Below are 12683 nucleotides of genomic sequence, written 5' to 3' on the forward strand. Positions count from 1 at the left end.
ACACACACTACACACACACACACACACACCTACACACACACACACACACACACACACACACACACACCTACACACACACACACACCTACACACACACACACACCTACACACACACACACACACACACACACACACACACACCTACACACACACACCTACACACACACACACACACACACCTACACACACACACACACACCTACACACACCTACACACACACACACACACACCACACACACACACACACCTACACGCACACACACACACACACCTACACACACACACACACCTACACACACACACACACCTACACACACACCTACACACACACCTACACACACACACACACACACACACACACACGGTGAAACATATTCTTAAATACTTATCCTCATATTTTTCAGGAGTATGGACTGTGTGCTGATTTCTGTCCCAATGGGGCTGTGGTGTCTGTTGGGCTCAGCACAGGCAGGTGAGACACCCCACTCTGAAATACAACCGCATCAAACGCGAAGACGAGAGCAGGCAATAGAAGTATTTCATTCGTTATCAGCTAATCTACTGCGTTAATCAGTGTCGATGCGTTCCTGTTTGTCACGATGTCGACGCTAGATATTTAGCCCAAACTCCGGGACGATAAAGCAGACTCGTTTGCCTGGAGGATCAAACCTTCACACTGGTTGTGTTCCTCTCTCTCCCTGTAACAGGTGGCTGGTCCTTGACCTGCAGACCAAAGACATAGTCTCAGACTACACCGACGGGAATGAACAGCTGTCCGTAATGAGATACTCAACAGGTCAGAGGTCAAGCTCCTTCAGTGTGTCACAATGGAGCGAACGTCAACCATGCTTCAGCAATACGTGCTGACTCACCACTAGGTTTGACCTCTGCTGTTTGTATTTATCTCTATATCTCTACCCTTTCAGATGGTAGCTTCCTGGCCGTGGGTTCCCATGACAACTTCATCTACATCTATAACGTCACAGAGAGTGGACGGCGCTACTCCCGCTACGGAAAGTGTAACGTAAGTTGCAGTGCCGTCCGGGGATGTTGCGGATGGTTGTGGATTATTTATGTCATGAATGAATGATCCATTGTGGGTTACAGTTTGGAGCACAGTGGCCCTGTTGTTCAGTCAGACGCGGGACATATTTGTCACGGTGTTTGGGCGTTGTGTCACTTTGTCATGTCTGTCACATTTAGGGTCACTCCAGCTTCATCACTCACCTTGATTGGTCAAAAGACGGGAAGTACATTATGTCTAACTCAGGCGATTACGAAATCCTTTACTGTGAGTGACTGTGCAAACATCTACATTTTTTTATTTGTGCATTTGTGTCTCATTTGAACACGTGTATATTTTTTTATATGACAACATGTCTAATATCCCCTAAGTCAATTATCCTAAGGACTATTTTACTCAAACAGGGGACATCGCTGGAGGCTGCAAACTGTTGAGGAACCGCTATGAGAGCAAAGACAGAGAATGGGCGTCCTACACCTGCGTACTGGGCTTCCATGTCATGGGTGAGAAGAACCAGCATTCAAACTATCACAAGCCTCTCAATATCACTCAATCCGTTACCTGTGGCTGAGGGGCTGACGTGTTGTGTGTTATTGTGTGTCGTCCCACAGGTGTGTGGTTGGAGGGTTCAGACGGTACAGACATCAACGCCCTCTGTCGCTCCCACAATGAGAGAATGGTGGCGGTGGCCGACGACTTCTGTAAAGTCCACCTCTTCCAGTACCCCTGCCCAAAACCCAAAGTCAGTAATAATTCAGTGCCACATTTTTCAATTGATTTCAATCATTTTTACTCCTTCCACCAGACAGCTCACCACATATCAAATGTCTTATTTGACCCATCAGGCTCCAAACCACAGCTATGAGGGCCATGGCAGTCACGTGACCAACGTGCGCTTCACCCACTGTGACAGTCACGTGCTCTCCATGGGCGGCAAGGACACCTGTATCCTCCAGTGGCGGGTCAAGAGAGGAGGGACGGGGGACAGCGGTGGAGACCGCCTACACTCCTCCTCTTCCACCTCAACCAGCTCCCCAGAACCTTAAGGGAGAGAAGGAGACATGGAGAGAAAGACCGAGACTGAGAGAATCAGAGAGAGGCTGATAGAGAGACAAAGGGGAGAGAACGTTTACAGAGAGAGAGGGAGGGAGCAACGTAGAGAGAGAGTGGCTTCTGGACCTGTGGCGTAGTGTTTGTGTCTGGCTTTTAAATCAAAGCAGGTTTAGGAATCACATACCTGATGTCCACAGGATTCTCTGTTCAAACACAATGGAGTTTTGTAATGCAGATATGAGCCACACATGACGTAATGAAAACATTTAATACATCTGGGCACAATTTACTCCTCAGAATGAGTGAAATGCTGTTGCATCTTTGTGAATTTCCTAGATTGATGCAATTGAAAAGGTCAAACTGTTAACAACTGACTGTTGGGACTGCCATCATTAATTGACGACAAAGGGATCAATTGTTGAAAACATTCCAAAATATCCTATTTTGTTTACTAAATTGTTTACCATGCCAACTTACCCTAGTGGTGTTTTATGGTTATTGTCTTCTCATAAATGTCATATAAAATCATACATATCTTGTGCTGTTGCGATCTATGACTATTGAACTTTTTATGTGCTTCTGACAAATTTAGCATTTTGCTACATGTTGACAATCACTCAAGTGCCTTAGAATTGAATAACAAAAATATTTGCTTTACTCATTGTAGTTTAAACTAATCTCCTGAGTATTAGTCAAATTCCGAAATGTTTACCTTCATTGTACACTTTGCTTTTGTATTGGATTTCTTCTATGTTTATTTAAAAGTACTTTTGAATGGGTCGTGGTTTTCTTTGTCTCCAGATATTTCGATCAATAAACTATGACAAACTAGTGCTTATGAATTCATAGCATCCTTCATTATAAAAGCATGCGTGCATTTCCAGTTACACTGTAGCGCTAAAAACTGTATGCTATCGAAATGAACGCTAGAGGGGAGTGTTGTTCAAATTATGACCTTTGAGTTGTCATTTTGCTTACTGCATCAATGTAGATTTTAGAGGAAGTCTGATGGAAGGCTGTTTCTCATCAAAGTGCCCATCTGCATACTCTTCATGCGAAATATGCGAATCAGATTATCTGCCTTCAGTACTACTTTAATTATATATATGGGCTGACACAATAATGTTGGTGTTGGTGATGGTTGGAGCAACTCTGTCTTGCTGAGAATTGTGTGTGTGTGTAATATGTAGCCGGAGTTTTCCGATTCGAAGTTACATTTTCCGGAGATGACGTTTACAAACGAGGGGGAGCAGTGTGTGTGTGTGTGTGTGTGCAAACTGAGCGGAGGTGAAGAAGAGGAGGATGAAGCTGGGAGCTGAGGATGGGAGGAAGAGTGGAGTAAGAGACAGGCTAGCTATCAAGGGCTGTGTATGCATGCCTGCCTGCAAGTGTGAATGCGTGAGTGAGTGTGGAAGAGGGAGGTCGTTATCGGACTGAAACAAAAGACGCATTTTGGAACCCCGAAACATTGCAACGGAAACTTTAAACTTTTACCCGCCAGAGCTTGGCTACTGTGCCGGGTCCCGGCTTTGTTTCGCGGCGGGTGAGGTCTCTAATAAATGCAGTGATAAAATAGCTCCAGATCGACATTTTTAACGCAGGAGGGGAATCCCTTTGGACAGTGTTTTGTTGGGGGTAACGAGAGAATGGCGGCCAACATGTACCGAGTGGGAGGTAAGTATTTTTTTTATTTTTTTATTTTATTTTGAGGAGCCCTCACGGTGAATGTTAGCTAGCTATGCTAGGGTAATTAGCTGGCTGATTTGCATTCGCTAGCTATCTAGCGAACGGTTGTTATTTCCGCGAATGCTGGCCACCAAGTTAGCAGGCTAGTGCTAGCTAACTTAATAGCGAGACGTGTTCAATTAGAACGCGTTCGTTGGCTATCGACCTAACGTCAGTTGTATTTTACGACTAGTTAGTCCACTTGTAGTGTAGTATAGTCAACCAAGTTTTTATATATAGCCTGCCGCTAATTGCTTTGTTGAAACCAATGATTTATGTCATTGGCTGAACCCGGCAAGTTAACTTGAGTCAAACATGGTTTGACCAGCAACCTTTTTACAGTCAGGCTACCTATGTTATCTAGCTAGCTAGCTGTATATTTTTAACTCGCAAATCAGCTTGCTAGCTACGTAGTTAGCGTAAATTAACGTTAGCATGCACGGCAAGGAAATGTATTATCGTTGGGGAAGACGTATTGTTACACTTCAAACTACTCTGCAATTTGTAACATATTTTGTAGTTACTATCATTTACCATTTAGCTGCATTGTTTAGCTGCCAAGGTCAATATAGTGCATTTAGCAAAATAACAACACTGAGGTCTGCATGTTAAAAAAGCCGGTAAACGTGCGTTGCGTTAGGTCGCAAAATGGCCAGAGTTAAGCCGGCTCCTCAATCCCTAGGGTAGACTGCTTAATTTGATCATCAACATTGCAATGATATGCGATACTATTATTGGTGGTGAGAAAGATGATCAACATCAGTGATCTTGACTTGGTTGGTGCAACGATGTTGTAATTCACGTTCCCTTTCATGTCTTGGCTCGAGTCAGTGTTTTGGTGGATGCACAGTTACTGTGTCTGTGAAATATAGCCATACGTTCTGGCTATTTTATCGATGTGTAAGGTTTCAACAAGAGCGTCTGTATTTAGGTCACGTTGATTAAACCGTGCTGTCTGCTTTCTGTGCATAATATAACTTGAACAATATAGCCTACAGCAGGCATTGAATTCTACATAATTGATAAAGACATATACAGACGTCTTGCAATATATGTTGATGTTGAGTTGGGCTGTTTTACAGGCAACAGCATAGATGGATTTAACTACTGACTGTCTGAAAGACATGACACTGCTGAGACTATTATTTCTTCCATGTCATTGTTTTAGTTGCAGGATTATGCAGTCATTGATTTCACCTCTACTAACATGACAATTTCAGTTTGGCATTTCAGCCTTTTAATTCCCCCCCACCCACAGTGTTCTATGCTGACTTTTTTTTACAAGTTGAAAAATATTCGAGGTAATAGAATCTGTAATTTTTCAAGGTGCACTGGTGCTCCTAAATAAAAATTTGAAGTTGCACTGCAAAATATTTAGGTGCTTATACCAGTAAAATGGTCTCACTGTAGAGCCCCTCCCCCCTCGGTCATCTTGGCCTTGAGACTGTGCCCGAGATGGCACTGCCCCACAGATGGTAGTGTCTTCCGGCCTGTCTGTCTGCAAGGCCTGCTTGCCTAATCCCTCACAGCACTGCATCCTAGCACCTCGGAGCGCGACAAAATGCTTATTAACCCGTGTACCGTCGCCCTCCTGGGGGGAACCTTCCCAGAAAGCGCTCACACAAGGCAGCCATTACATCTATTGTTGTTCCACCGCTGAGGAAAGTGATGTTCTTGCCAATTTTCCTCGCTCCAGTCAAGGTGGTCACATGAACCACTGCCTAGCAAAATAAATACCCAGTTGGGTAGCTCTGGGCCAGTGTTTCCGAGTAGGTGTACTGATCTAGAATCAGCCCCCCCCCCCTGTCCATTCAATCTTATTAATTGTGAACTAAAAGGTTGAACTTATCCTTTATCGGCACTCCTACTCTGAGACGTGCTATACATATGGTCACTAGTCTAATATGCAGTGGTGTGTCAAGGAAACTTGTTCTTGTCGAATTTCATTGTATAATCAAAATGGTGTGTTTAGCATATTCTGTTATCCTCCCAAACAGTAGAGACAGACCATACACGACTGCTCTCTTCTTTTGGCTGCTAAGAGTCCTTGAAAATATGTTTTCATGCTACTTCCCTCAATAGTTGAATGACTCACAGCTACTGACTGTGTTGCTCCATGTCTGTGGTAGAGTTTCTGCTCTGTAATGAAATGACGTGTCACTCTTGACAAATTGTGTGTTGGCTATGAAATTGTGCTCTAATTATTCATTTGAATATGAGGGCGCTATGTTCTATTTGCTCAGTTGTGGTTATTTCTGAGGGTCCCGCGTGTCATAGCTTTGCCACTTTTGTCTGGACTTTGTCTGATCTTGGATAGTCTGCTGGATTTAGGCTTGCTACTGTATTTACCTCATAAGATGTCCCTTCTGGTGAATTGGGTTTTAAGCTGTTACTTGTCTCCATTAGTTGAATTGAATGCCTTGGTCTCGGGCTAGGTCCTGCTTTATAGCCAGAGGAGCCCATTGAAATCAACATTTTATTTGTCACATGTGGCCGAAAAACAGATGTAGACCTTACCGTGAAATGTTTACTTACGAGCCCTTAACCAACAACGCAGTTTAAAAAATATTTACTAAATAACTAGAGTATAAAATAAGAAGCAACACAATAAAATGACCGTAACGGGGCTGTATGTGGGGGTACAGGTTAGTCGAGGTAATTTGTACGTGTTGGTAGGGGTGAAGTGACTATCCATAGATAATAGACAGTGGCAGGCTGGATACGGGTCCTGTTGATATAGTGGTGCAGCGGTCTAAGGCACTGCATCTCAGTGCAAAAAGTGTCACTACAGTCCCTGGTTCGAATCCAGGCTGTATCACATCCGGCTGTGATTGGGAGTCCTATAGTGCGGTGCCCAATTGGCCCAGCGTGGTCCGGGGTATATAGCTCATGGAAGGAATCAGTGCTACTGGGTGTAAGGGGCTAATGCAGGGTCAGTGAGATTGAGACCCGGGGCCCCAGGCTGACCCTTGTGTAGTATTGACTGTTTTGTGACATTTGCTTGGTTACATGGGAGTTCATCCTATAGAAGTGTATGGAATTGGTGAAAATCCACTCACCCGTGTTTCAGTCCAATGTCTCAACAGCAACATGCTATTAATGGATTGTATGTTGTTAGTGCTTGCCACGGGTGTTTTGTAAGTAGCAATAGATGACCTGGTAAGACTGTGATCCTAAAACGATAGAGCATCCATTGCTTCATGAAAGGGCAGATCCTAACGGCACCGCAAGTCATTATAAATGTATAGACCTAATTAGGCAGTTCTTCAGATTTTTTTAAAGGCTCTCTCCACTCACTACTCTGAATCCACCCACAAGCACCTAACACACTGCGACACAACTGCCACCGTACAGTAACTGCAATAGACGAGAAGCATATTACGCTTCCTGCGATTATTTGTCCTTCAAACAACAATTGGTCATATTGAAATGTTTAACCTACAAATTGAACATCGTAGGCATCTGGTTAATGCTGACTGACTGACTCTGAGTGTCTGAGCTGAGGTTGTCTTTTCAGAAGGGCAGATTGTGATCCCCATTCAAAAAGCCCCTGGTCCTTTGATCCGTGAGGCACCACTTTAGTCTGCTGTCTCCCACCGTTTTCATCCAGGCAGGCACGGTGCCCCCATAAGCGTGGAGAGAGGGCTTCATGGTTTCATTTGTCCCGCTGGGGCAAGACCGAGAGCCGAACATCGATGAATATGGAGAAAGAGGGGTGAATGGATGACGGGAAAGAAGAGGGTGACAGTGCTGTGTACGGTCTTTTCTTTTCTCTTGAGCCAGTGTCGGTGGTTACATAATGGCAGCGGGGGAATTTCTCCCGTCATCCACGACGTGTTCTTTTAACCTAGGAGCGGAAAATATTTTTGGTATCTCTTGATTGTTCTGGCAATTCTCACATAGAAACTTAATTGGTAGGGATGATTGTTGTCTAAAAATTGGAAAATTTTAAATTGTCCTAAAATGTCAAATTTCATCATGATTTTCAATAAAGTGGTTTATAAGACGCATGTAAAAAGCATCCTTCCAGTTTTTTATGTGAGAGTTGCCAGAACATTCTGAGATACCGAAAATATTATTTTGCTCCCGCTTGCGTGGAATTTCCCCTGGGCTACATCCTGTAACTCTCCTTCTATAGAATAGATATGATTGCTGATGCATTCCAATGTTGGTGTCCGCCTTACGGTTAGTGTCCCTGATCGTATCCAAGGCGACAGCATTGCTCGTAGACACTCATTTTCAATATGTTTTCTGTATTATCCAGATTTGACTGGCTATGTCTTGGTGTAGACAATGTCCAGTCTCCACGATAGTTATAGATATTGTCACATAATTTGCTTGTATTTCCTAGATTTATGTTGAACAGAGCTGTTGATTCATCAGGACAGTTATTTTGCTGAGAGTTATGTTACAGGGCCTTTGGCTTTTGCCAAATGACCTGCAAATGACCCCTAAAACACACTGGTGTGGTTCCCCTTCCAAAACACTGCTAGAACCAAAATATTGGCCACGCGAGCCAAAATATCACCTGTCATGCCTTAATCACTGGCAAGAAATAATTTCGAGGTGTTTTTGATATTGTAACCTAAACCGTATGAGTAGCCAAGGCCTATAATACTGGGCATACCAAAACAATTTTGGTGTGTCTTCAAAGACTGACTTCTCTTCTGGGTGATTAGTTAATTAGCCTATTATTTAGACTTCTCTACTTCAGTCATAGGCTACTATCAATGGGCTGTGGGGGAAGAGATTGAGGTCCACCATCTTTGTAGACAGTAGGCGAAGGTGCTGGGCTTTTGTTCTTTTAACTGAATTCCCATTTTTTTTTGTTGAGGGGGTGTCTCTTTTCAGTAACACCAGCATCTCTAATTATGTCATGAGATATGAGGGAAATTCCCGAGATGTCACATGCAAACAGAAGTCATCTTATAGTGGTACTGTAGTCTGGCGTAGCCTAGGATGGCTGAGTGAATATTGGCTCACTTGTCCTTGAAATGGCAGACACAGACTGGGTGTGTTGTGCAAGGCTATTAGCTCTCCCCACCAAGCACCTGTAGGCTTTTTGATGGATTGATTTTGCCTGGTGAAAGCCTGTCTGAGTGGTGGTTGACGTCATCTGCTGTTAGTGGTGGTGGGTTCCCCTTAGTCATATCAATAAGTGACTGTACCAAGACTCCGACAGAGTCCAGTCTCCACACAGACGCATTGCAATGATTCTCCTGTGAACGTGTTAAGAGTAACCGGAGAGGTCAAGTTCAAAGTCATGCTCTGAATTGAAATGCTACAGATTTTTATGATTCATATGACTCAGACTTTTCTTTCCCTTTCAGATTACGTGTACTTTGAGAATTCCTCCAGCAACCCCTACCTAATCCGCAGAATAGAAGAGCTCAACAAGGTTGGTACAATAATCTGTCCTTCACACCTACCCTCTGATTCGGAGCGTTTACATAAAAACTCGCTGACATTGACAGCCCCATTTTGTAAATGTAAAGCTTTTCATATCTGACCTGAGAGCCTGTGTGTTTGTAACTCATTTCAACACTGGGGCGGTGATGGTGGTAAAACACACACACACCCAGAGAGAGAGATTCACACACACCTCCCAGGTTCTAACCACAATCTTCTTGCCCCCCCCTGCCACCCTCTTCCCGATGTATTGTGCTTTCGTTAGCCAGCCCAGGACAACTACAGTAGTGACAAGATGCTGGTGCAAGAGCCATTACGTAATGCTGCTGGCTATAGCAGTAGCATAGTGGCGTATGACACAGCCTTGTTTCCCAGTCAAAGGATTAAGCTCATTTATATAACACTCTTAAATGGAAGGGGTTGTGGCGAGCACCACTAGCAGAACCCTGTCCTTCTGAGCACTAATGGAAGTGGAGGAGGAGGGGCAATAATAGATATTATTATGACTGAGGCTGCGTCTGAAAATTCCCTTCCCTACGTAGTGCGCCGCTTTTGGAAAGAGCCCTGGCCAAAAGCAGTGCCCTACATGGGGAATAGGGTGTCGTTTCGGACATTACCTTGAGTGTGAATTAGATGAGGAGCCCAACATTGAGGCCTCAGTTTTGTGGTTTCTCTCTCCCTCTCTTCAGATCATGGTTAATCCAATGGTAATGATGGAGAGTCTCGCGTCACCCCTCGTCACTTACAGCCCCAGTTTAAGTTCTAGCATATATTCAATACATTTGATTCAATTCAAAATGGCCGATTTTTCCATTCATAGATGGGGAAATCGTATCTATGAATGTGGCATGCCGTTCAGAGAATAATATTGTGATATGGCAATCATTCGAAGTATTGGCCGGAAGTGACTGACCACTCTTGTCGCACATGTCTCTCAGACGGCCAATGGGAACGTGGAAGCCAAGGTGGTGTGTCTGTTCCGGAGGCGGGACATCTCGGGCAACCTCAACACTCTGGCCGACAGCAACGCGAGTGAGTACAACAGCCTTTATGTCCGTGTAGTCTCATCGCAGTCCATCGGTGCTCTGCTCCTTCACCGTGTTCAGAAAAAGATCAAGAGGCCTATTACACAAACCACTTGAGAGAGCCAACTCTTTGCTCTATGCCAAACTCTAATGCTGTGCGGTCTGTGTAAAGTTATTGGAGAGCATTATTAGAGCAGACGTCTCTTTCGTATAAACCAGTTTATTATCTCCATCCAGAATGAGTACTGTGTTGCGTTCCAATCAGATTGGGATCTCCCTCTGCGCTACCAGCAGGCAATTGGCACTCGCTCTAAGCAGAGGGATGCTCTGCCTGCGTCCCAAATGGAGCCTAATGTAGTTTGCTGCTTTTGACCAGGACCCATAGGGAGTGCACCACATAGGGACTAGGGTGCCATTTGGGGCGGACAGTCTGTCTCCAGCTGAAGCAGAACAGCGTCTGTAAGAGTGTGCTTACTGCGTTGTGCTGTTCCACTACAGCTGCCAGTAGGAGTTTGATACTAATGTAGGATTCATTCACAATGGACGAGGGGAATTGTTTTTTTTGTGTGTGTTGTTTTTCTATCATGAATAGTGCTGTACTTGGTTGTTGTAGGAGTAATAGTGGCTGGCTATTGGTTTGAGTGTCGGTGTTTATCACACACGTTTCCAGTTAAAGGGGGTCGCCCACTAGAGTGCCCTGAGTGGTGCATTTGTGCAGATGCCCAGGGATCAGAGAAAGAGCTGCAGAGTGGGGGAAATGGAGAGCGAAGTGGCCGCCCAGGTAGTGTTGTGATGCTAATGATACTCAGATTACCTAGAGCCCTGATCGACTTCATTTATACACACACACACACACACACACACAATCAGTCCTCTAACATAGTGGGCTGCATGCAGTGGCAGGGCTCCAGACAAGACATTCAGATCCACACCCCAAAATGGATGCATTTACCAGCAATCTGTAATGCATTTTATAATGTTAACTACTACACCTATCTAGCTGACAAAGTTAATTTGTTTGACTCTGGATGTAAATTTTATTCCATGTTTTACCTGTAGGCCTGTGCAGTGCCTCCGGTTTGGTTTCATGACAGAGCCTACTTATTGCAAGTTACTCTGGATAAGAGCTTCTATTTGCTGAATGACTAAAATGTCATAAAAAAAAGTCATTTAGCGACAATAGGAGATAGGATCTCCAGTAGGAGGCAGGGATGGCTGGGGGTTGCTGGGTAGTTGGGTGATCTCCTGTCCTGCCCCCTCAGCCCTGGAGCCCCTGCTAGCTGATTGGTAATGTCACCGTGGTGTGTTAGCGTTAACTGCCCCTGTGTGCTGCGGAGGTATTCAATCTAACCTCTCCTGGGGGGGTCAGTGGAGAAACACAAAGATGGCCCTGAAACTGGCTGCAACCAGTCGAGAGAGCGAGGAAGGCTGAGGATGGGTTGCAAACAAATGGCCACAGCTGGGCCGGTGTAGAGACCCTAGTGCCCAGTCTAGCTCCAGCCCTCCTCGCGACCTGGCCCAGTTGTCTGGTTCACTCTGATCTGACTCCCCGCTACACACACACTGTCAGCTGTTGTGTTATGCTGCGCTACTGTACGTCCCTCTCCTGCGTTTTGGCTCGGGCGCCCGAAAAACGCCTCGCTCCCGCCTCACTCGGCAGCACGAGCCACCGCTTTGGCACTGTCCTGTTACACAAGACCTGGGCTTCTCTCCCAGTCTCTCTCTCTCTCGCTCTCCCTCCAACAGTAACCCCCCCCTTCTTCTTTATTCAAATCCTTTATTCTCTTCCTCTACCACCACACCCCCCCAATTGCCCACCCTCCTCTTAGCTTGTCCCCAGCCCAGGCACGCTGCTCAGAACAAAAGGCCCTCGGTGTGTCCCACAGGGCTACGGCACGCAACGGGTTAACTCTGACTTGCCTTGTGTCTTTGTCAAGGAAGAAAGTGTGTGTGTGTGTGGAGGGAGAGAGCGAGCGTGTTCACTGCTCTGCTGGAGCTCCACTGCACGTGGGTGTGCCTTGAGTGCCTGTTTTTCTTTTCTTTTTTATGTATTTTTTTCTTGTGGGTGGGGGTGTATACATGATGGGGGGATGGGTGCCTCAGGTTTGACGCACAGGGTTTCCCACTTGGTCTGGCAGGGACTTGCCGGACAAGGGGAGGGAAGGAGGGTGAAGGGGGCGGGGGTTGAGGGGTGGCAGGAGGGGTTAACAGAGAGGTGTGGCCTGAGGTCCTGCCCCCCCTCTACTGACAGGGTTTCCTGTGGCTGAGTGCAGGGGCGGAGTCCGTGGAGATGGAGCGATAGTCCTGCCCAGTTCGTTCTCTCCCCCCTCAGTGCTCAATCCACCACCACCTCACACATTTCTGACTTGCCCGCCTCAAATTAGGAATGTGCAATTTTAGTCGTGTAAAACTAGATATAATACAAAAACAATTTCCATACGGGGGA

At 45.4% G+C, this 12683-nt stretch overlaps 2 protein-coding genes across 5 annotated transcripts in view; both read left to right on the top strand.

Moving 5' to 3' along the window:
- The window catches only part of eml3 (EMAP like 3), a 31499-nt gene extending 28590 nt beyond the window's left edge, over nucleotides 1–2909 (top strand). For all 3 annotated transcript variants that reach the window (XM_042328465.1, XM_042328467.1, XM_042328466.1), the window contains 7 exons: nucleotides 406–473; nucleotides 709–797; nucleotides 928–1025; nucleotides 1205–1292; nucleotides 1430–1528; nucleotides 1637–1767; nucleotides 1871–2909. In XM_042328465.1, the coding sequence (XP_042184399.1) occupies nucleotides 406–473; nucleotides 709–797; nucleotides 928–1025; nucleotides 1205–1292; nucleotides 1430–1528; nucleotides 1637–1767; nucleotides 1871–2071 (774 nt within the window). In that variant the 3' untranslated portion in view covers nucleotides 2072–2909. The remainder of the gene's footprint in view (nucleotides 1–405; nucleotides 474–708; nucleotides 798–927; nucleotides 1026–1204; nucleotides 1293–1429; nucleotides 1529–1636; nucleotides 1768–1870) is intronic.
- Nucleotides 2910–3298: 389 nt separating this feature from the next.
- LOC112260078 (metastasis-associated protein MTA2) overlaps nucleotides 3299–12683 on the top strand; it is a 32822-nt gene continuing 23437 nt past the window's right edge. Inside the window, exons 1-4 of one of the 2 annotated variants that reach the window (XM_024434899.2) lie at nucleotides 3299–3752; nucleotides 9134–9201; nucleotides 9902–9919; nucleotides 10151–10244. In XM_024434899.2, the coding sequence (XP_024290667.1) occupies nucleotides 3725–3752; nucleotides 9134–9201; nucleotides 9902–9919; nucleotides 10151–10244 (208 nt within the window). In that variant the 5' untranslated portion in view covers nucleotides 3299–3724. The remainder of the gene's footprint in view (nucleotides 3753–9133; nucleotides 9202–9901; nucleotides 9920–10150; nucleotides 10245–12683) is intronic. The other variant, XM_024434900.2, reaches the window with a different exon arrangement.

Source organism: Oncorhynchus tshawytscha, linkage group LG10, assembly GCF_018296145.1.
Source record: "Oncorhynchus tshawytscha isolate Ot180627B linkage group LG10, Otsh_v2.0, whole genome shotgun sequence".
In the NCBI taxonomy this organism is placed as follows: Eukaryota; Metazoa; Chordata; class Actinopteri; order Salmoniformes; family Salmonidae; genus Oncorhynchus; species Oncorhynchus tshawytscha.